This window comes from Barbus barbus (genome assembly GCF_936440315.1).
Source record: "Barbus barbus genome assembly, chromosome: 22".
NCBI classification, from domain to species: domain Eukaryota; kingdom Metazoa; phylum Chordata; class Actinopteri; order Cypriniformes; family Cyprinidae; genus Barbus; species Barbus barbus.
Window position 1 is genome coordinate 10,027,648 of NC_136750.1, and position 24,765 is coordinate 10,052,412.

Here is a 24,765-nt window from a genome sequence, read left to right on the forward strand (position 1 = left end):
CAGATTCTTCTTAAACCGTGGTGTTAGACAGGGATGTCCAGTATCTCCCTATCTTTTCTTAATTGCGACACAATTTCTTAGTTTACACATCAAAGCAAGCCATCTAAAAGGCATCAATATTGGCAATACAGAGATAATTATTAATCAGTTAGCGGATGATACTGCTCTGTTCTTAGAAGACTCTCTGCAAATACCAGCAGCCTTACGTACTCTTCATTTCTTTTCTAAAGCCTCTGGCCTACATCTAAATCTTAATAAATGTGAACTACTTCCGATAAAAAACAGTATGTTCTCTTCAATTTGTGGCATTGCTGTTAAAAACTGTGTTACATATTTGGGTATACAAATAACAAAAGATAACTCTAGATGCTCTGCTAATCTGGACCCAATTATTATAAAAACAATGAAACGCCTGAACTGCTGGCTGCAGAGAGACCTTTCTTTGAAAGGCAGAGGTTTGCTTGTTAAAGCAGAAGGTTTGTCTCGCCTTACTTATGCTGCTCAGTCACTGTACATTGATAAGCACACGTGTAAAATTATTGATGGAATCTTAGTTAAATTTTTATGGAAAAACAAACCCCATTACTTGAAAAAGTCAGTGATACTGAATTCTCAAAAAAACGGTGGCTTAAACTTCATTGATTTTAGTTTACTAAATAACACAATTAAAATAAATTGGCTTAATCGATTCCTTAAAAATCCCTCTTCTATTTGGAATATTTTCCCTCAGCTTGTCTTCTCGAAAATTGGTGGTGCAGAGTTTGCTATAATGTGTAATTATGATATTTATAAACTCCCTGTCAAGCTATCTAACTTTCATCAACAAGTTCTTTTGGCATGGACTCTCATATACAAACACAATTTTTCTCCTCATCGGTGTTACATATGGAACAATAGGAGTATTTTATTTAAAAATAAATCTTTGTTTTATAATCATTGGTTTAGTAATGGCATATTTCATGTTAGACAGCTTTTTAATAACGAAGGTCTACTTTTTAGGTATGCAGAATTTCTTTCAGAATATAATATACCTGTAACTCCCAAAGAGTTTGCCACAGTTATGGATGCTATTCCATCTGGCATACTCATGCTTTTCAAAAATAACACTCTTTCGTTGGGTTCATTATCTTTCCTTGAACCTGTCAACACTCCTATTGGTGAGACATGTTTCACTGAAAAAAAAGGAAGAAATTATAAAGTGAGAGTTCTATTCCTTGAGAACATTATTTCTGCCCCTCCTGCAATCTCATATTGGAATGGTCTTTTTGATAACTTAGATTGGAAAAATATGTGGTCCGTGCAACAAAGATTTCTCCTCACAAACAAAGTAAAAGAAATATCCTTTAAATTAATTCATAATATTTACCCAGTCAAATATTTCTTAAAAAAAAAATTCAATTTTGATTTTGACACTAATTGCTCTTTCTGTCAGAATGACACTGAAACTATTCTTCATTTGTTTTGGTCGTGCAGTTACACTTTGCAACTTTGGAGAGATATTAGTTGGTTTATCTCAAGCAATATTTTGCAAAATTTCTCTATGAATCCCAAAACTGTTATTTTTGGCTTTTTTGAAGCGGATTCAAATGCCTGCTTTATAATAAATTTAATTATTTTCCTATGTAGATTTTATATTCACAAATGTAAGTTTTCAAAGTGTAAACCAATTTTTTTGGTATTCTTACAAGAGATAAAACATTATTTGATTACAATTTCTTCCTCTCTTAACCCAAAAGCACTCAGAACATGTATGATTTGCAAGACATACAAACTCTTTTCCTTACTAAATGTTTAGATATCTTTTCTTTTAAGTAATGCCCTCTGTCTTTCTCTTTTGTCTTATTTTTGTTTCTTTTATTTTATTTACATCACTATCTATCTGTTTTTTGTTTTGTGCGTTGATATTGTTGAAGTGTGTTCTTTCATTATTGTAATATTTTTGTTATTTGTAATAATTATTGTTGTGTTCTTAGTTTATTATTTTACATTGTAAACTGAATGTTCAAATAAAGCATTTAAAAAAAAAAAAAAAAAAAAAAAAAAAAGGGAGCGACAGACAAGTAGGGCTCGCTGCATCCTGCGGTGGACATCCAACCCCGCCCACATCCAAGTGTGCCGTCACAAGCCACGCCCATACCAATACAGTCACGCCCACGTCAAAACATTACGTCAGAAACCACGCCCTATAATATACGTCACCTCTTGTTATTCCCCGTGAAACCCGGAAGTAACGTTTTGTCCAAGCAATTTACAGCAGTTTCTGGGATCTAAATAAAATAATGTTGCCTTTCGTTTTACTAATACACGTTTTCTTATTTATTTAAAGGATGTCTAGGCTAAAATGGCACAACTTAAATGTAATATATTTAATATGTCTAATGTACAGAGCTGATTTCTCATCACAAGAGCCTGTAAAACACTTAAATTTGATTAAATGATTAAGGTTGATTAAATTAGGCTAATTGTAATAAAAAACCTTTACACCTTACCTTATTCAACCTTATTGTAATGAGATAAAGTCTCATTTATTACTATCGATTTTAAACTACCTAAGACACCTTTTAGATTGATCAAATTTAAAAGGGATAATTAGATTTTGTTATTGTAAAAGTCACAACACATTGTTATAAATTATAATCATCATTCAATTTTATAAAGACGTTATTGTAAAAGTCACAACATTGTTATAATTTATAATTGTCATTTAATTTTATAAAGACGTTATTGTAAAAGTCACAACACATTGCTATAATTTATAATTGTCATTTAATTTTATAAAGTTGTGTTGTTCCACTTATCATCAAGTGTTAACATTTGAATGAAAGGATTGACAGTTCTACATACAGTATGCAGTAGGAGACACATACATTTGCTGAACAGAGATTGCTTGCTTTGATAAATTATAACAAGTAACATGACATTGACATTCAGGCCTTGTTCATCAACAAAACTTCATATGAAGTGTGTCCAGGTCCTCCACATATTTAAAGATGAATAAACAGACATCCCTTGATTCTTTAGGTATTTTTATATTTATTATTTTCCAAAAATAACTAAATACATTTTTTTACAAAAAATATGTTCTATAAGAGATATGTTTCAACTATCATAAATGAACAGCTGAATGATCAGCTAAACAGTTCTTGAAATGCAGTACACAGACATACACAGAGAGATTCCTTGCCTTGTTAGATTATTCACAGAAACATGGCATGGACTTTCAAGCCTTGTTCAGCAACACAATTTGATATGAATGTGTCCAGCTCCTGCAGATACTCAAACAATCAGAATATTGTATTGTACAGATGTGCTATATACAAATTATGCAAGGGAATGTGGATAGATGTATGATATATTAAATCAAAAACATATGTATAATAAATATAAGTATGGATAATTTGGTATTGCACATGTTTTATTGCACAGTGGGGAGAACATTTAACTGTTTGTGAGGCAGATATGGCCTGAGGGAAGAAACTGTTCCTGTGTCTGTCTGGTCGTTCTGGTGCTCAGAGCTCTGTAGCGTCGACCAGACGGTAACAGGTCAAAGAGGGAGTGTGCTGGATGTGAGGGGTCCAGAGTGATTTTGCCAGCCCTTTTGCTCACTCTGGATAAGTACAGTTCTTGGAGAGTGTGAATGTCCCACTGCAGGTCCTGAGAGATTAATAAAAAGACATCTCTTGCTTCATCTGATTCGACCCCAGGTAGTCTTTGATGGCATTCTGTTGATTTCTACTGTCCATCTGGAGTAAAGCAGGCCCTTTCACCTCCCCACAGAATAACTCACGGTGACTCTGTATCCAGCACAACACTGGGCCAATGTCTCTTAAAAACTTCCACTTTATGTCCTCTTGGCACTCCTGTTAAAAATTATTATTATTATTATTACCTTTATTTAACCAGAATAAAACTCATTGAGATTAAAAATCTCTTTTCCAAGAGCGTCCTGGCCAAGACAGGCAACAGCACAATTAACAAGGTTGCAGACATAAAAACATGTAACATATAACATCAACATATAACAATTTATACAAGTAATAAATAATTATAAAGTTAAAAGAGATCAGAATTTCACATATTATCGCAAGTGATAAACAACAACAAGGATCGTCCGTCATAACTGAGTCAGTCATAACATCTACAGCCAGTTTGTGTAGCTGCCATGTTGTTTAAAAGTATTTTAAAATCAACCAATGAAACTGGCTCCTTAAGAATCAGGACATTTTGCAGCTGATTCCAAGTGCAGGGGGCCGCATACTTAAACGCCCCTTTTCCCAGTTCAGTCCGGACTTGAGGGACAGATAATAATAATAAGTCCTCAGAACGAAGACAATATCTTCCTGTACATTTCTTTTCGATGTAAGATTGGAGATATGGGAAAAATACAGAATACATGTGTGTTGGTCCACTAAATATTTGTCATACTAAATAGTATTTACCTCATCATTTTGCATACAAGAATATTTATGATTTTAAACCACAAAAACCAATCACTACAGTATCTAGAGAAATGCTCCCACCATTCCTCCAGACCTTTCTTTACTGGTGAAACTGCAGCAGGAACACCTCATCCCGACAGAACTGCTCTGCATCAGGCTAGGAACAAAAATGTGTAGAATGCTGTAAAACATGACAAAGATTGACAATCATTATGTGATCTTTCCATTCATACAGAATAATACAAAGATAATATGTCACAAACACAGAGTTATCCTGCAATTCATAGTGAAATGATGTGGTTGCTCAACCAAGTTACTGTGCAAGGGTACTGTGATCAGTGTATATCATTAAAAAATATCATCTGTATGTGAGTGAGTGTTTTTGTGTGTGTGTGTGTGGGGTGGTAAGTACATATCTGTGAGTGGGTGAGATGAGTGTTATAAAAAAATTGCACATTAACTCAACATTCATTATATGTTGTAAGAATCAGTGCACTAATAAATATATAGTGCACTGTTTTTTGTGACATAAAATGAACTAACTGAATGTGCAATTTTTTTAATAACCCTTTTTTTATAATAGCTAAATAACACTCTTACCTACTCATATACACACTCTATCCCTCTCACATATGTATTCATCTCTCCCCACACACATGATATTTTAATGACACTGATCACAGTAACGTTACCCTTCCACAGTATCTTGGTTGAGGAACCACATCATTTCACTTCTTGCTGGATAACACACACACACACACACACACACAAACACGCACACACACAAACAAACAAACACGCATACATATATATATATATATATATATATATATATATGTTAGTGATATCTAAGTAATAACGTGCCTGTGTACAGTTCAAAACACATAAGCATGCTGAACTGTTGTTTACATATGCACACAAACATTCAAGTTGTCAACGTTTTAAGTCTTCCTAAAGACAAAAGATGTTTTTTTTTTTTACTTACCAACACAGCAAACTTCTTTTGCTTCGGTTTGCAAACAAATAGGCTTATCTTCTTGTCGATGCTTTTTCCTGGTGCAAAATAATAGGTATGTGACGTATTTGGACACAGGCGTGGCTTGTGACGTCACGCTTGGATGTGGGCGGGGTTGGATGTCCACCGCAGGCTGCAGCGAGACGCTCTTCGACGGAGGCGCGAGGTTTGTGAGATCATTTTTATTTTTTTTGCAGCTTTATTTTGGTATCTGTAAGCTCTATATCTTCTGATTTAATAAAGCTTTGTTTGTATTGTTTAATGTGTTGAGCGAGTATCTGAGTGTGTTTGAAATTGTGTTCGTGACATTGAGGCTACTGTGGTTGATGACTGATACTGTATTTGAGTTTTAGCTTTAGCTTTAGCATTACACCGGTAACTTACATGTGTTCTAATCTATCCATCACGGTGCAACAGAGTAAAACAGACTTTAGGATACTCAGTCACATTGTTTATTAATGTATTAAGTGCATTCTAGAGGTAAATGCCATATTTTTGTTGTTTAAAAAATCCCAGCGACTATATGACCTTGCAGTGTTAGTTAACCTGATCATGCCAAACATTGTGTTGCGTTATGCGCTGACAATCCTTTTTAAGTTGTTTAAATAAATATTATGACGATCCCATAGTAAAGCGATTGTAACTACATGTCGTGGTTTTGTTTATTTTCTTTTTAATGAGTGATGAACTTTAAATGACTTCTTATATTGTAAATTAGTGTTTTCTGCCTTAATTAATCATAATGATAGCAATGCGATTTAACGGATGTCCTGTAAGAAGCAAAAAAATGTGTCTGTATATATATATATATAATTTTTATTTTTTTATTTTATGAAACAGGAAATATACCTTTTTTCAGGGATACCACGAACAACATGCATAAGCAATGTACACATAAGTTAATATAAATACAAATTAGGCTTTGATAGTAAAGTTCACCCTTGAAGCACTGAAATTAGGAATCCTGTTCTTCCATTTACCAGATGAAGTTTGAAAACATTTCCGAAATGCACCAGTATACTGCATGTATGTTTGCATCAGTTTTGGGACACCAGTGTATTCATGTTTTTTCTTGTATGTGATCTAAATGGACTGACTTGTTGGGGGAAAAAAAGCTCCAAAAAGCCTTCATTTTAGTCAGATTTTGTTCCAAATTACATCATTGCCCTTAGATTTAGCTTGAAGTTAAATGTACTACTGTGACTGGGTGTTTATATAATTAAACTTGTTCTCAAGTTATTTGATGTTTAAACTTTGTTCAATTTCAGATTTCTCAAAGTGGAAAGAAGGAATATTACTTTCTCATTTACATTTACTGTTTGATCTTTCACAGGATGTTGGCAACTAGAGTATTTCGTCTTGTTGGTAATCGGGCCTTGTCTACTTCCATCTGCCTGCGTGATGGACATGGTAAGCTACATGCCAACTTGTGTGTGTGTGTGTGGATGAGCCTATATTTTTATATATATACAGTTGGGCAAAAAAGTATTTAGTCAGCCACCAATTGTGCAAGTTCTCCCACTTAAAAAGATGAGAGAGGCCTGTAATTTTCATCATAGGTACACTTCAACTGTGAGAGACAGAATGGGGGGAAAGAATCCAGGAAATCACATTGTAGGATTTGTAATGAATTTATTTGCAAATTATGGTGGAAAATAAGTATTTGGTCAATAACAAAAGTTCATCTCAATACTTTGTTATATACCCTTTGTTGGCAATGACAGAGGTCAAACGTTGTCTGTAAGTCTTCACAAGGTTCACACACTGTTGCTGGTATTTTGGCCCATTCCTCCATGCAGATCTCCTCTAGAGCAGTGATGTTTTGGGGCTGTCGCTGGGCAACACGGACTTTCAACTCCCTCCAAAGATTTTCTATGGGGTTGAGATCTGGAGACTGGCTAGGTCACTCCAGGACCTTGAAATGCTTCTTACGAAGCCACTCCTTCGTTGCCCGGGTGGTGTGTTTGGGATCATTGTCATGCTGAAAGACCCAGCCACGTTTCATCTTCAATGCCCTTGCTGATGGAAGGAGGTTTTCACTCAAAATCTCCCGATACATGGCCCCATTCATTCTTTCCTTTACACGGATCAGTCGTCCTGGTCCCTTTGCAGAAAAACAGCCCCAAAGCATGATGTTTCCACCCCCATGCTTCACAGTAAGTATGGTGTTCTTTGGATGCAACTCCGCATTCTTTCTCCTCCGAACACGACGAGTTGAGTTTTTACCAAAAAGTTCTATTTTGGTTTCATCTGACCATATGACATTCTCCTAATCCTCTTCTGGATCATCCAAATGCTCTTTAGCAAACTTCACACGGGCCCGGACATGTACTGGCTTAAGCAGGGGGACACGTCTGGCACTGCAGGATTTGAGTCCCTGGCGGCGTAGTGTGTTACTGATGGTAGCCTTTGTTACTTTGGTCCCAGCTCTCTGCAGGTCATTCACTAGGTCCCCCCGTGTGGTTCTGGGATTTTTGCTCACCGTTCTTGTGATCATTTTGACCCCACGGGGTGAGATCTTGCGTGGAGCCCCAGATCGAGGGAGATTATCAGTGGTCTTGTATGTCTTCCATTTTCTAATAATTGCTCCCACAGTTGATTTCTTCACACCAAGCTGCTTGCCTATTGCAGATTCAGTCTTCCCAGCCTGGTGCAGATCTACAATTTTGTTTCTGGTGTCCTTCGACAGCTCTTTGGTCTTGGCCATAGTGGAGTTTGGAGTGTGACTGTTTGAGGTTGTGGACAGATGTCTTTTATACTGATAACGAGTTCAAACAGGCCATTAATACAGGTAACGAGTGGAGGACAGAGGAGCCTCTTAAAGAAGTTGTTACAGGTCTGTGAGAGGCAGAAATCTTGCTTGTTTGTAGGTGACCAAATACTTAGGCCCCGTCCACACGAAGATGCGTTTCTCTGTATACGCATACATTTTTTACCGTATAGGCGTTTCGTCCACACGAAACCGGCGTTTTCGAAGAGTGAAACCGATCATTTTTGAAACCGGGTCCCAGGGTGGATAAATTTGAAAACGCCGTTTTCGTGTGGACGGTGAATCCGTATATTTTCTGAAACGATGACATCATCAGCCCACATCTCGCCCCTAATCAGACACCGCTGCGTCACATAACAGCGACAACAACAACAACAATGTCAGACTACGTGTCTGTGTTCGTGCTGCAGAACCTACTGAGCTCATTAGTTTTATTAAAGCAAAATCTTCTGCTTTGTGTGTTAGTTTATATTCAGCGCGCAAGGTTTACGCACATGGTCCAAGTCTTCTTCTGTTTTTTTTGTGTATCTCTGTGGCAGAATTACAGCGCCATATATTGGTCTGGCATGTGTACTACATCATTTTTAGTCATTTTCAGTGATTCCGTGTGGACACAGATATTTCCTGAGACGACTCCGTGTTTACGGAATTTGAGGCAAAAAAAAAAGATCGGATAGGGAGAAATCTGGCTTCGTGTGGACGTAGCCTTATTTTACCGAGGAATTTACCAGTTCATTAAAAATCCTACAATGTGATTTCCTGGATTCTTTACCCCCATTCTGTCTCTCACAGTTGAAGTGTACCTATGATGAAAATTACAGGCCTCTCTCATCTTTTTAAGTGGGAGAACTTGCACAATTGGTGGCTGACTGAATACTTTTTGCTCAACTGTGTATGTATGCATGTGTGTGTGTGTGTGTGTATATATATATATATATATATATATATATATATATATATATATATATATATATGCGTGTGTGTGTGTGTATAATACTTGTATACACACAGGTGCATTGCAAAAAAATTGAATATCATGAGTCTTTTTTTTTTTTTTTCAAAAGGCGCATCTTTCCCATATTCTAGATTCATTACATGTAAAGTAAAACATTTAAAAAGTTTTTTGTTTTAATTTTGATGATTAGAGCTTACAACTCCTGAAAGTCAAAAATCTAGTATCTCAAAATATTAGAATATTTACATTTGAGTTTCAATAAATGACCATCCCTACAATATACATAATGGGGAACACTGCTGACTTGGCAATGGTCCAGAAGACAATCAGTGACACCGTCCACAAAGAGGGTAAGTCACAGAGGGTCATTACTGAAAGGGGTGGCTGTTTAAGGAGTGCTGTATCAAAGCATATTAAATGCAAAGTTGACTGGAAGGAAGAAATTGGGTAGGAAAAGGTGCACAAGCAACAGGGATGACCGCAAGCTTGAGAATACTGTCAAGCAAAGCCGATTCAAACACTTGTGAGAGCTTCACAAGGAGTGGACTGAAGCTGGAGTCAGTGCATCAAGAGTCACCACGCTCAGACGTCTTCAGGAAAAGGGCTACCACAGACGTCTTCAGGAAAAGGGCTACCAAGCCACTTCTGAAACAGAAAAAATTAGGGATGCACCGATACTGGTATCGGGTCGATACTAGGGGTGGCACGGTTCGCGGAAAAAAACCGAACCGCACGGTTCTCCACACACGGTTCGGCACGCGCTAGGACCGCGGTTCAACTTAATTCTGACAACGCATGTGGTTTGTTATAAATAACAAGTAAAACAAATAGGGTTCGGCTAATGTATGTTTCTATTAATGGATGCGCATTCTGGCCTCCCAGTACATTACAACAACAGCGATGAGAAAGAAAAAAAAAAATAAGTGGACAAATCATTCACTCGTTCAATGCGAGTGCCGTATGCTGGAATATGAGCATTTATTCCGTCATCACCCGGGTGCTGATAGCGCGCGCACACAGGTGAGACCTGAACAGCACACGTTGATATCGGCGTTTAAATTAAAGTCATGTAAGCTCTGCCAGTTCAAACATTTAAGAGCCAGAGGACGCGAGCTCGCGCGCGCAGTGAGAAGATTTGTGCGTGCGCTCATCAGAAGCGTGCAAACCTGCGCGCTTCAGAACGCGGGCAAATATGAAGCTCTCTCTGAAATTGTGTTTGAATGGATAAATTCACACAAAATTCTGTCAAAATGCCCGTCTTGGTAAGTATCCTATAGCAGATATAGCCGGCTGAGCGTACAGTATCAGTGCTTTCTCTTAAAGTGACAGCACTTTCTTAATATTAAATAAACAGCAACAACAAATAAATCACTCACTGCTCTTGATTGAATCGCTTTTGTAACTTTAATAAAGAGTAATCTTTAATTTATACAGTCAAATATGCAATGTTCTTTTACCTTTGATTACTTTATTCAATTTATAAAAAAAAAAAACTGAAAATCACTGATTATTTTATTTGTATCTTTACACTATTGTATTTTTATTTGTGCTGTTGCTTGTAGTTAGATAGATTATTCTTATGTTCTTTATTGTTATTTGACAGTATAGTGTTTCCCTAAACATGCCGAACCGTACCGAAATCTTATCGAACCGTGACCCCCGAACCGAGGTACGTACCGAACCGTGACATCTGTGTACCGTGCCACCCCTAGTCGATACTGAGCTCATGTACTCGTATTCGTTAAAATGCCCCGATACTAAACGCCGATACCACGCATGTGATCAGTGCCATATTCAGACAAAGAAACACCAACAACAGAAAAACAGACAGCAGAATGTAGTTATTAGAGATTAAGGATGTCTAAAAATGTACATGCAATGAATATAATGTTAAACATTCAGTATTAATGCCTGTATAGCTGATGTGAGCAAGCTGATAAGCAAAACACGCTGAGTGGATCCAGCGCGCGAGCTTGTCGAGTGAATATCCCTTTCTCACAGATATCACTGGAAAGTTTGTACTTCGGTCGGAAATGTCAAAAACGAGTAAGTAAAACAATGCACAAGTTACTTAACAGTAGGGAGAGAGAGATAGAGAGAGCGCGCGCGCACTTCTGTGGTGTGATCTTTATTGATGTTCGCTCAGCACGCATCATTTGAATTAAAACTAAATCGTAAATATATGACAACATATAGGGGCATTCATTCACTTTAAACATAATTTATTTTTAACCTTAAGCATTGAACACGAGTGAAACACAAGTGAAACTATCAGCCTGTGTGAAATGCGCTAGGCTGTTCTGTACTTGTCCCTTTCATCTGCTCCGGTACACATAAGTGCGCGCGCTGTGCGTGTTTTCCTTGCTTCATGCGTGTTTCTGCAATTATATGGCTTTGAAATCTAAATGTTTCAGATGAAAAAAATAATAATAATTCTATATCTGAAAATGATTGATTTATAACGAGTGGTTCCCTGCATTATTACAGCAAAAATCGTGGTTACAGCACTGAGCCGCTGCAATGGAGCAGCTCTAATGCTATTTAAGATTATGTACCATAGAGCAAATAAATAAATAAAAAATTAACAGTGAAAGTAACAAAAAATTGTAAATTACATTTTAATGGGCATAATTGTGAAAAATAACCAAAGGATATACAGTTTTTTTTTTTTTTTTACTAGTGGGTGCAGGACACTATAGTTAATTTAAGTAACTGAGGATAGCAAAATAAAGTAAACTGTGACACATTATACCCAAAAATTCTTCATACAGTGGACTACCAGTAAAATTGATACAAAAGTGAGACCAAAAATTATTCAGACCAAGTAATGGAAAAAATTGAAATTCAGGCTTTCATGAACCTGGTTGACAGCATGCCCAGGAGACTACAGGCTGCCATTAAGGCTAAGGGTGGCCCGACAAAGTATTGATAGTTGTGTAAATATTGTCATACCAACAGCTGTCTGAATCATTTTGATTGATTGATAGAAAGGTATTATCAAGCTAAATTTGTTCTGACACAGTTTAACTTGGAGTTCTTGTAATATTTTATTAGCATTTTCTAAACTATAGCGAATAAAATGTGAGAAATGTTGAAGGTGTCTGAATAAATTTTGGTTTGACAGTATCTATTTGATAAATGAAGTTAATCAACTAACATTTTACATATTTGTTTTCTTTACCCAATATTTAAAAAATGTAAAAATATCGGTATCGGTACTCTGTATCGGCAAGTACCAAAAATTTAAGTATTGGTATCGGGCGAGTACTGGAAAAAGTGGTATCGGTGCATCCTAGAAAAAATGTCAGAAGCATCTTACCTGGGCTAAGGAGAAAAATAACTGGACTGTTGCTCAGTGGTCCAAGGTTCTCTTTACAGATAAAAGTAAATTTTGCATTTCATTTGGAAATCAAGGTCTGGAGTCTGGACGAAGACTGGAGTGGCACAGAATCCAAGTTGCTTGAAGTCCAGTGTGAAGTTTCCAAAGTCAGTGACGATTTGGGGTGCCGTCATGTCTGCTGGTGTTGGTCCATTGTGTTTTATCAAGTCCAAAGTCAATGCAGCCATCTACCAGGAGATTTTGGAGCACTTTATACTCCCATCTGCTGACAAGCTTTATGGAGATGCTGACTTCCTATTCCTGACCTGAACCCCATATGAAATCTATGGGATATTTTCAAGAGAAAGATGAGAAAGTCAGTCCAATAATACAGATGAGCTGAAGGCTCAATAGTGCCTCAGCAGTGCCACAGGCTGATCGCTTCCATGCCACACCTCACTGATACTGGAATTCATGCTAAAGTAGCCCTGACCAAGTATTGAGTGCATACTTTAAAGAACTTGAACTTTTCTGTTTTGCAAATCCCTTTTTTTTTTTTTATTGATCTCAAGATTCAAGAGTTTTATTTGTCACATACACAATTATACAGAGTATAACCAGCAGTGAAATGTAGGTCAGGTCCGCTCCAAGGACAGTGCAATTATAAAGTATACAAATATTAAGAGAAGAAAAGTAGAAAAAATAAAATAAAAGAATAAAATAAAATAATTTTAGGATTATTTAATAAAATAATGATCTTAGGAAATATTAATTTTTTTTGAGATGCTGCATTTTTGACTTTCATGAGCTATAAGCTTTAATCAAAATAAAATAAAAAACCTTTTGAGATGTTTTACTTTACATGTAATGAATCTAGAACATAGGAAAGTTTCACTTTTTAAACTGTTACCAAAAAAAAAGACTTTCACGATATTCTAATTTTTTGAGATGCAACTGTATATATTAGGGCTGTCAGTCGATTTCAAATTTTTAATCTAATTAATCGCAAACTAAATTTGGCTGTGAAAATACCCCCAAAAGATCATTTAAACTTGTTAAATTTTTAGGCTACAATGGCCTAACATGGCGAATGGAACATAAGATAATTCGAGAAACATCTCAGTATTTTTTGTTCATGCAGTGAAAGTTACTAGTGAGCAAAACATCTTAGTTACAAAAAGTATTCAAAATACCTTCTATGTTGTGCAAAAGTAAGTCATTCAGGTTTGAAACGACATGAGGGTGAGTAAATGATGACGGAATTCATTTATTTTTGGTGAATTATCCCTGTAATGTGTGTTTTTTTTTTAAAGGGGTCATCGGATGCCCATTTTCCACAAGTTGATATGATTCTTTAGGGTCTTAATGAAAAGTCTATAACATACTTTGGTTAAAATTTCTCAATGGTAGTGTAAAAAACACATCCTGCTGTTTTCATCAAGCCGTTTTTTAGTCCATGTTGCTTAAAATGCTAATGAGCTCTGCTCGCCCCTCTCTTCCGTGGGGTGACGAGCAGTACTGTTTACTTTAGCCGTGAAATTGGCTAACTAGCATGTTATTAGGAAAGGTGATTTGCAAAGATTCATAAAAAAAAAAAAAAACGTTATACTCACTTCTGTAGATGAAGCTTGATTACGAATGATTCCCGCGAACATAGACGCATTTAGGCAGATTGGGGATCGGTGCATTCACTTCAAAGCGAAAGTAACGTTAATCCTCTGCTCTTCAGCGGCTCAGATGTCAGGAGTAAATGATGACTGCTATATTCATTATTACATCCAACAACAAAATACCTCAATCGCTTAATCTGAGACATCTTGTCTTCCCCTGCACTGGAGTCGATGGCGGTCAGACTGTTTACAGCTCATTCAGTTCACTCAGGGTGGGATTTGACGCCCTTGTCAATCAACTATAGTGGGAGGGGATTGTATAGAACTACGTCATTCTGACAGGAGTCTCAGGACAGCCTGATTTGAGAGAGGAGATTTTAAAATAAGGATTTAAAAAAAAAAAAAAACACTGGGTGGATTTTTTTTTATCATTATAGGATGGATGTGTACACACTCCCAACACACATTTATGTTCAAACAACTTGAAAAGTGAATTTTGCATCCGATGACCCCTTTAAGTAAATGAAATGATACTCTAAAGCAGAAACTAAAACTACCAGCAGATGGCGGTTAATGTCTTTGAGTCGATTCATTCAGACGGCTGATTCATTCAGGAATTCGGTTGATGAATTAGCCGATTCGTTCAAAACGCGGATTGTGTTGCTCGGAGATGCACAACAGTTCTGCTGTGGCTTTATAGGTAATATTTCCGTTGGCAAAATTAAACAAAACGCACAATATTAGCTGCTTATTTACTGAACTGTTGTATAAAATCACATTTGCACTCGTGTTCTTCGTGACAAAAACAGCACTCGTCAAGTCAATATTATTTGTATAGCGCTTTTAACAATGCAAATTGTCAAAGCAGCTTTACATCGGATTGATATAAAGCTGGGTGGCTTTATATCAGCTTTACAGTAATTAGACGGGGAAATAATTTCTCGAAATAGTGTCATTCTCCTCTGGCCAGACAAAATCAGCAGATTAAATCTAGGCTAAAGCAGAATCAGATTGTGCAAAGGACTCGTGTGATATTGCTCTCGCTGCTGGTGTGATATCACTTACCATATGATATAAACATGAGACAAAAACTCATACGGGGGAATTTTTGCCATAATATATTGAATTTTTAGGGAATAGCTGCATTTTTGGAGTTGTCCTGCATCCTATTTGTCAAGTCAACTGTATGAAATGCAAGATGACACACAGACCTGGGGGCGGGGCCAGTGCCTTAACTGCGTTAAAATATTTTAATTGCGTTATTTTTTTCATAACTAAGCTAAAGCGTTAAACTGACAGCCCTAATATATAATAATATATATACACCGCTGCTCAAAAATTTAGGATCAGTAAGAATTTTTTTTTTTTTAAGGTAGTCTCTTCTGCTCATCAAGGCTGTATTAATTTGATCGAAGATACAGAAAAAACTATAAGAAATTGCAATAAGATTTCACAATATTACATTGGTTTCCTATTTTAAAATACTTTAAAATATAATTTATTTCTGTGACGCAGCGCCGAATTTTCAGCATCATTACTCCAGTCTTCAGTGTCACATGATCCTTCAGAAATCATTCTAACATGCTGACTTATTATGAGTGTTGAAACTGTTGTGCTGCTTAATATTTTAGCAGTAATAGTTTTTTGAATAGTAATAGTTCTTAATAGTTTTTTGAAACCTGTGATACTTTTTTCTTTGATTCCTTGATGAAAATATAGAACAGCATTTGTTCAAAATAGAAATCTTTTCTAACAATATAAGTCTTTACTATGACATTTATTCATTTAACACATCCCTCCTGAATAAAAGTATTAATTTAAAAAGAAAAAAAAATTACTGACCCCAAACTTTTGAATAGCATTGTGTATTGTAAAAATTTCTTTTTGAAATAAATGCTGTTCTTTTTAACTTTGATTCTTTTGATGAATACAAAGAAAAAAAAAATCAAGTGTGTGTAAATTGTGTAACAGTTGTTTTACTTGTCCTCTCAGGAGTTGCTAAGGTTGAGGACTACACACTGCCAGCATACTTTGACCGACGAGAGAGCCCTCTTCCTGATATCAAGTTTGTGCAGCAGCTGAGTCCTGAGCAGAAGTCTCTAAAGGAAAAAGAGAAGGGATCCTGGGCTGCGCTGTCCAAAGAGGAAAAGATTGCATGTGTGTGATATGAGTATTTTTGAAGACTTCTCTGTTGGTTTAGGCTTTTGAGTTTTTATTTTAATATGCTAATTGCCTTCTCTTAATGGTTGATTTCAGTATATCGCATCAGCTTCAAGGAGAGCTTTGCTGAAATGGACAAGGGAACAGGAGAGTGGAAATCAGTAGTTGCAGGAATTTTCTTTTTCTTTGGCTTCACTGGCTTAGTTGTCTTGTGGCAGAGGAAGTATGGTAAGTTTAGCTTGACTTCAACTATATACAAGTATTGCTTACCTCATCCAGGATCATACCTGCGTACAGTTATTGAATGTGTATGTCTTCTGTCTGTGTTTAGTTTATGGAGATGTTCCCCATACATTTGACCCTGAATACAAGCAGAAGGAGGTTCAGAGAATGCTGGATATGAGGATCAACCCTGTTGAGGGCTTTTCAGCCAAATGGGACTATGAAAACAATGCTTGGAAGAAATAAATTGCAGACCAGGCCCACAATTAATAATCCAACAAAACAGACAAGTCTATATTTTTTTTTCTCCACTGTTACTTCTGAATGATTTTGGAAGTTTGCTTCCTCTTAAGGTTATGTATCATAAATAAAAATCAATATGTATCAATGTGATTGTCTTATTTTGTCTTTACATGTATTTTATTTTCAGATCCTATTTCAACAATCAAATCAGCAATTATTAGAAAATTATTTGAAAAATGGAATGAGAAGTTAGTAAGTCTCTTTAAACTGTCCTCAATGTTTATTTAGGAGTAATGAAATTGAAAAACACTTTTGGATGAAAATGCAGTTGTTTACTGATTTGTTAGGCTTCTGCCTAACATTACTCTGAGGACCCACAGCACTGCACATTCTGTATGTCTCTCTTACTTGACATTTTCGGTTCAATTCAAGAGTCCTCTCCTAAGAAGCAGATGATCTGAATCAAGTGGGTTAAATAAGGAACACAAAAACGTGTGCTATGGGAGAATTGAGTCTATTGTTTTTAGATAAGTTTCGCTTAAGTTTTCCAATTCTTCCTAGATTGAGTCATTCTGCGGCATTGTGGACGAGTACGCTCCGACGCTGCGCTGTCACAAGAGGGTCAAGTTCTGTCTTGTGATGTCAACAGATTTAATGTTTTTATTGCGGCAGAATTCCGGAAGCTCTGTCACAGCAACTGTTTTCGTTTGAATTCATACTAATTATAATTTGGTTAAATATTACTGGAATCCGTGTAATACTAGTTTTAGTGACGTGTAGTCTCACTGTAATGCATAAGTGCAATTATCTTGGGTCTATAATGCAAGTCTGAGGTCTGTCTGCATGTAAACTATATCAGCCATGCATGACAAAGGAATCATTAGCAACAGCATGAATAAGGTAATCAATGTTAACATGTTTATAAAGCATTCTTTCAAATGTGAAAAACTACCTCCTTTAGTGGACTTTGCTATCCTAGGTACTACCAAAAGTCCAGAGTTTTGCGACCTTAGGGAGCGGGTTGGATTGTAGCGTGGTAGAAGACAAGTTAGGTATGCAGGAGCTAAATTATTTAGGGCCTTATAGGCAAGTAATAATATTTTGTAACTGATACGGAACTTAATTGGTAGCCAGAACAGAGACTAAAATTGGGGTAATATGATCATATTTTCTTGACCTGGTAAGAGCTCTAGCCGCTGCATTTTGGACTATCTGTAGCTTGTTTATTGAAGATGCAGGACAACCACCTAGCAGTGCATTACAATAGTACAGTCTAGAGGTCATGAATGCATGAACTAACTTTTCTGCATCAGAAACAGGTAGCATGTTTCGAAGCTTGGCAATGTTTCTAAGATGGAAGAATGCTGTTTTTGTAACATGGGAAATATGATTTCAAAGGACAAGTTGCTGTCTAATATAACACCCAGATTTTTTACTTTAGAGGACATAACAGTGCATCCGTCTAGTTGCAAATTGTTGCAAAAGAGATTCTGTGTACTGTTTTTTTTGGTCCAATAAGTAATATCTCTTGTCTTATCTGAATTTAATAGGAGTAAATTATTGGTCATCCAATCTTTTACATTTTTTACACAATCTATTAGCTAAGATAGTTTAGAAGTTTCATCTGGTCTTGTTGAGATACAGTTCCCTCCAAAAGTATTGGAACAGTAAAGACAATATTGCTCTGTTGGCTGTGGAGTCAAGACATATACCAATATGAATAGATGAATATGAGACAAAACTACAGAATGTCACATTTTATTATTGGGTGATTCAACACATAGATGTTTTACCAGCTAAGAATTTGCAATTTGGATGCTAAAAGAAAAGAGGAAGTCAGTTAGAGCTCTAGCAAAAACAAAGGGCATGGAGAAATCAAGAGTTTGGAAACCACCAGCAACCAACAACGACCTGATCGACTGAGAAAACAACAGTAGTTGATGACAGACTCCCATGTCTGTACGATATTCTGATGCAAATATATAGGTCTTGCCAGACGGTTGCTAGGGTACACTGTTTGGTTGCTAGGGAGTGGCTTGGCAGCTGCCAATGATTATACTAGTCAGTAAGAATGACATAAACAACCCCCCAAATCTCTATGACATTCAGATTTGAAGATACACCTCTTTGGGATTGCGTTGCTAGGGTCATCAATAATGGTTGCTAGGGTGTGGCTAGGAAGGGCCAGTAGTGGTTCATGATTGTTTTTTTGCTGCCCTGAGTGAAGCTAGCCCACCCCCATGTCTCTATAAAACTGTGATCTAAAGATATCCGTCTAGACTTTTATAATGGCAGTCCATGGGATCAGTTGCTAGGGTGCTCTAAATGGTTGCTAGGGCGTGGCTTGACAGCTTCACAGTGGTCCTGATCTGATTGGTTGCCTGAGTAAAATGAGCCCACCCCCATGTCTCTATGACATTCATATTTGAAGATATGCCTGTTTGCGTTTTGGTTGCTAGGGTGCTCGACAGTGGTTGCTAGGGCGTGGCTAGTAAGTGTCTATGGTGGTTCATGATTGGCTGTTTGCTGCCCGAGTCAAACTAGCCCATCCCCATGTCTCTATGACATTGTGATGCAGAGTTATGTTCAATGCAAAGTTCCTATGTAAATTACCATAGTAGGAAAAATTGTGTGCTGTTTGACAGGCCGTCCCTCACCATAGTATGTCAATGGGGCAACTTTGGGGGGCTCTTGCGCCCCAGGGGTACAACTTAGACCCCATTGCGGGGAATGTTCTCGCACAGCCTGATAGCCTCTTCAAATGTGGTGATTCACAAATTTCTACGAAATTCTCGCTCTGAGCTACGAGCCGTCAAAGTTGGCCGCAATGCATTGTCTATGGGATTTTTCGGCTGATTTTTCGCCCCTGTACGATCATCGTACACCCAATCGCTTATAAAAGTCATAGCACACCATTCATCAATAGGCCGCACGATTTGTACCTGTTTCATGGGTCTGTGTCAAACGGTGCGGGACGAGTTACGTGCCAAAGTTTATACGGAAGAAAAATAACTAGAATGTACATTTCCTGAAGAAAATGTGAGTGGGTGCTTGCAGTGGCAAAACTCGCCACTCAGTTGCTAGGGTGTAAGTAGTATTCTGTGTGCTTGAATGGAAGATATCCCTCTTTGGATTTTGGTTGCTAGGGTACTCTGTTTGGTTGCTAGGGAGTGGCTTGGCAGCTGCTAATCATGAAACTCCAAAGGCTTCTTGTCACTATGAATGATATAAACCAACTCCCATGCCTTTGTGACATTCAGAATGGAAGATATCCCTCTTTGGATTTTGGTTGCTAGGGTACTCTATTTGGTTGCTATGGAGTTGCTTGGCAGCTGCCAAAGATAAAACTGCAAAGGCTTCTTGTCACTATGAATGATATAAACCAACTCCCGTGCCTCTGTGACATTCAGAATGGATGATATCCCTCTTTTGGAATCATCTTATGAGCAGTCTGTCCTTCAGGAGGTCACTAAGATATTATCTGATCCTTCACATAGTTTATACCCTGAGTATGAGTTGTTGCCTTCTGGCAGACGATATAGGCTGCCTATGTGCAGATATATTCGTTTTAAGAAGTCCTTTGTACCTATGTCAATTAGACTTTTAAATATGTAATTTATGTAACCCTTGCTGGTTATGATTCTTACTGCAGTTTGGAATGTGGTTTTTAATGTAATCATGAAATGTAATGTTGATCAGTGTATGTGTATGCGGGCTCCAGGGTCCAAGACAAATTTCCCCATTGGGGACAATAAAGTGTATTGTATTGTATTGTTTGGATTTTGGTTGCTAGGGTACTCTTTTTGGTTGCTATGGAGTTGCTTGGCAGCTGCCAATGATGAAACTGCAAAGGCTTCTTGTCACTATGAATGATATAAACCAACTCCCATGCCTCTGTGACATTCAGAATGGAAGATATCCCTCTTTGGATTTTGGTTGCTAGGGTGCTCGACAATGGTTGCTAGGGAGGGGCTAGGAAGTGTTGAGGTGATTCATGATTGGCTGTTTGCTGGCCCGAGTCAAATGAGACCACCCTCATGTTTCTATGACAATTCAGTCCGGAGATATCCCTTTAATCTCTTTCAATGGAGGTCTATGGAACTTGTTGCTAAGGTGCTCTAAATGGTTGCTAGGGCGTGGCTTGATAGCTTCACAACGATCCTGAGAGATTGATTGGTCGTCTGAATAATATGAGCCCGCCCCCTTGTCTCTATGACACTGTGATCCAGAACTATGTTCAATACAAAATCCCTATTCAATTTACCATAGTAGGTGAAAAGCATGCATTTCATGGGACGTCCTGCTCCATAGTAAGTCAATGGGAAATTTTGGGCAGCTCCTGCCCCCCAGGAGTGCAACTTTTACCCATTGTGAGGTATGTTCTTAAAGAGCCTGCCAGCCTCTTCAAATGTGGCAAATCACAAGTTTCTGCGAAATCCTCGCTCTGAGCTATGATTCGTTAAAGTTTGTCGCAATGTTAAGTCAATGCGATTTTTGGGCCGCTTTTTCTCCCCTGGGGCGAACACCGTACCCCCGATCGCTTATAAAAGTCATAGCACACCATTCCCGAATAATCCGCACGATTTGACGCCTCATTCATGGGTCTGTGACAAAAACTGCGGGAGGAGTAGCGCGCCGAAATAACGGCGGAATAAAGAAGAAAAAAAAAAAAAACTAGAATGTACATTTCCTGAAGAAAATGTGAGTGGGTGCTTGGCGTGGCAAAACTCGCCACTCGGTTGCTAGGTTGGCTTGAGTGGTTTCCTTGGCACTGCTGGGCGGTTGCTAGGGCCGTTGATAGGGTACCCAGATTGGTTGCTAGGGGGTAGCTAGGGTGCTAGGGTACTTGGGGTGGTTGCTAGGGTGTTGCTATGCGGTTGCTAGGGTACCCACGATGGTTGCTAGGGCGGTTGCTAGGGTACCCAGGGTGGTTGCTAGGTGTTGCTATGTGGTTGCTAGGGTACTTGGGGTGGTTGCTAGGGCGTTGCTATGCGGTTTCTAGGGTACCCAGGATTGTTTTTAGGGCGGTTGCTAAGGTGTTGCTATGTGGTTGCTAGGGTACTTGGGGTGGTTGCTAGGGTGTTGCTATGCGGTTGCTAGGGTGCCCAGGATGGTTGCTAGGGCGGTTGCTAGGGTCCCCAGGGTGGTTGCTAAGGTGTTGCTATGTGGTTGCTAGGGTACTTGGGGTGGTTGCTAGGGTGTTGCTATGCGGTTGCAAGGGTACCCAGGATGGTTGCTAGGGCTGTTGCTAGGGTACCCAGGGTGGTTACTAAAGTGTTGCTATGTGGTTGCTAGGGTACTTGGAGTGGTTGCTATGGTGTTGCTATGCAGTTGCTAGGGTACTTGTGGAGGTTGCTATGGTACCTGGGGTGGTTCCTAGGGTGTTGCTAGGTAGTTTTTAGTTGTCATAGATCATTACTATGGAGTTTCAAAGAGTTCCTAGCATGTTCTTAGCTTAAATTAGCACTTAGATAATGACTATTAGCATTTAGCTATTCACTGCTAGCATGACTAGCATGTTTCAAGTCCAGTTTGCTAGCATGAGTCAAAAGAACCAACTCCCATGTCTGTACGATATTCTGATGCAAAGATATAGGTCTTGCCATTCGGTTGCTAGGGTAAACTGTTTGGTTGCTAGGGAGTGGCTTGGCAGCTGCCAATAATGAAATTCCAAAGGCTTCTTGTCAGTATGAATGATACAAACCAACTCCCATGCCTCTGTGACATTCAGAATGGAAGATATACCTCTTTGGATTTTGGTTGCTAAGGTACTCTGTTTGGTTGCTATGGAGTTGCGTGATGAAACTGCAAAGGCGTCTTGTCACTATGAATGATATAAACCAACTCCCATGTCTCTGTGACATTCAGAATGTAAGATATACCTCTTTGGATTTTGGTTGCTAAGGTCCTCTGTTTGGTTGCTATGGAGTTGCTTGGAGCTGCCAATGATGAAACTGCAAAGGCTTCTTGTCACTATGAATGATATAAACCAACTCCCATGCCTCTGTGACATTCAGAATGGAAGATATCCCTCTTTGGATTTTGGTTGCTAGGGTACTATATTTGGTTGCTAGGGAGTGGCTTGGCAGCTGCCAATCATGAAACTCCAAATATTTTACATACTCTTGCAAAGTATAATTTTGGATGTGATTTCTATAACCAGAATATGATACATTTGACAAAGAATTGATAGGAAGAATCATTTAAAGCATGATTTTTCACACTCATGCATATCAAACACGCATCTGAATCCTTCAGCTATTCAATAATGATTAAAAAACATACATAATATTTGATTAAAACATGATAGTCTAATATGTGGGTTACAAACATAATATGGGGTTCTGCATAGAAATGTCCTTTTAGGATGATTTTATGAGCATATGAAAAAGAAAGTCTTTGTATAGTTCTATGGAGAACGAAGGCATGTTCTTTAGACAAAGGAATTTTGGTTTGGTCTGTCTTCTATGTGGGGAGAAGTCAGTCTAAGGAAGCTCGTGAATTCAGTCGTGGAACATGTGATGGCCATCTCTTTGACCATCAGTCTTGATTATTTTATCTGTTTTGTGAAAGAGGCTTGCTGGTTAGTTTGCTTGCTTTAGACTAGTTGGAGTTAGGATCTAATTTATGACATTGTCCTGTTTCCTTCGGGCCTCTCTGAATTCCAGCTCCTCAGGTTTCAATGTTCTGATGCATCTTAAATTTGTCTAATTCAGTCTCTGATATTCTACATGTATGTCTTACGCTTGTGCAAGAAATGATCTTAAATCATTAAAATTTTGGTTTGCAATCAAAAATCTGACTCCATGAATAATTTAATCTGACTCCAATAGTAGATGATTCTTTAATTTTAGTTTGTGTTCTATTTAAAACTGATCACAACTATCGGTTGTGTAATAATTTGGATATTTGAATATTCTGGAAATCCCATACTTTCAATTATTCGTTCATTAGGGACCAGGTATTACACTTCGGCCAATAGTGAACCCACGGACACAAACTCATCAGTTCTGAATTTACTCAGAGGGTGCAGAGTGGTTATAATACCTTTAAGTGAGCTGCGCCTGCATACTCATAACAAAAAGTGTATTTTTTCCTTTAACCAGGAGAGCTACACCGTGTTAAACCAGTGACAGTCAGAAATCAAAAGTCTCCCTCATGGTGTTCCCCACGGTTCATCCATGGGTGCTTTGGTGTGATCTGTCCCGAACGCAGATTTGCGGAGATACCACTACAGATTAATCTACTTGAAAAAATTATTTCTAGAAAACCCAGAATAAATCAAAATTAACATTTATTATTGCCAGGCATAATCAAACAATAATAAAAACAATAAAGAATAAATTAAATCGATTAAAAATGAGAATACATAAGTTACAGGAAATACATAAAAATTTTGGTTACACAACTGATCAGCATGGAGACACAAACCTAGAATACTAAAATAATTTCAAAGAGTCAGCAAAACTGGCAAATAGAGACACACACAGTAATCGTAATGCTTACAGATGCTTCCTTGAATGTTTCGCCAATCCTCTTTAAATGCTCAAATCAGAACAAAACAATCATAAACTTTGCATAATAAAAGCTTCCCAGGACCTTTTGCTGGGGCATGAAATGACCTGAAAGCTATCTAACCTGGGGTGTAAAAACAACATTTGGCAAAGACCTTATCAGGTGCACAACCCATACCAGAAGAACATAATGTCTCTCAGAATTGAGATCTTTATTTTTGGTCTGTTGCATTGATATGGAACTGAGATCACATTTCCAACCGCACCGAGACTGTAAAATTGATACCAGACATGAAAAGTTTACACTCATGAATTCTGAAGATATAGTAAATATTTTATGTAAGAGTAACAACTTCAGTTCTTGGCATTTCTCTGTCAACTTTTAGTGACCAGGACCATATGCCCAGGGGATGGGTGAAGGGATCGATGAGCAAATGGTCTTTCTCCCAGATCTTCTTGTCTGATTAGAGAGTTAATTGTTTTGTGGCATGACATTTGCATTGCGAGAGTTCCTGAGT

The 24,765-nt window shown here is 37.8% G+C and overlaps 1 protein-coding gene and 1 long non-coding RNA gene across 3 annotated transcripts; one reads left to right on the plus strand and one right to left on the minus strand.

The window, feature by feature from the left end:
• Positions 1-2,755: 2,755 nt before the first annotated feature.
• LOC306887985 lies at positions 2,756-5,515 on the minus strand. Its single transcript, XR_013785713.1, has 3 exons — positions 5,425-5,515; positions 4,521-4,620; positions 2,756-3,860 (listed from the first exon to the last, which is right to left on the minus strand). It is a non-coding gene; the product is annotated as an uncharacterized lncRNA (long non-coding RNA).
• A 34-nt stretch (positions 5,516-5,549) lies between these two features.
• On the plus strand, positions 5,550-21,383 carry LOC306888377 (cytochrome c oxidase subunit 4 isoform 1, mitochondrial-like). 2 transcript variants are annotated; one of them, XM_079446617.1, is made up of 5 exons: positions 5,550-5,620; positions 6,788-6,864; positions 16,101-16,265; positions 16,365-16,496; positions 16,600-21,383. In XM_079446617.1, exons 1-5 carry the CDS (start codon positions 5,574-5,576, stop codon positions 16,734-16,736), a joined length of 558 nt encoding a protein of 185 aa, XP_079302743.1. In that variant the 5' UTR covers positions 5,550-5,573; the 3' UTR covers positions 16,737-21,383. The 2 variants fall into 2 exon arrangements, with proteins under 2 accessions (XP_079302743.1, XP_079302744.1); XM_079446618.1 differs by having other exon boundaries at positions 5,613-5,667; positions 16,600-16,954.
• The last annotated feature ends 3,382 nt before the right edge of the window (positions 21,384-24,765 follow it).

Coding starts and splice junctions, on each gene's coding strand:
- LOC306888377 (XM_079446617.1), top strand. CDS start 5,574: ATGTCCACCGCAGGCTGCAGCGAGACGCTCTTCGACGGAGGCGCGAG. Junction 16,266..16,364: donor CAAAGAGGAAAAGATTGCAT/GTGTGTGATATG, acceptor GGTTGATTTCAG/TATATCGCATCAGCTTCAAG. Junction 16,497..16,599: donor CTTGTGGCAGAGGAAGTATG/GTAAGTTTAGCT, acceptor GTCTGTGTTTAG/TTTATGGAGATGTTCCCCAT.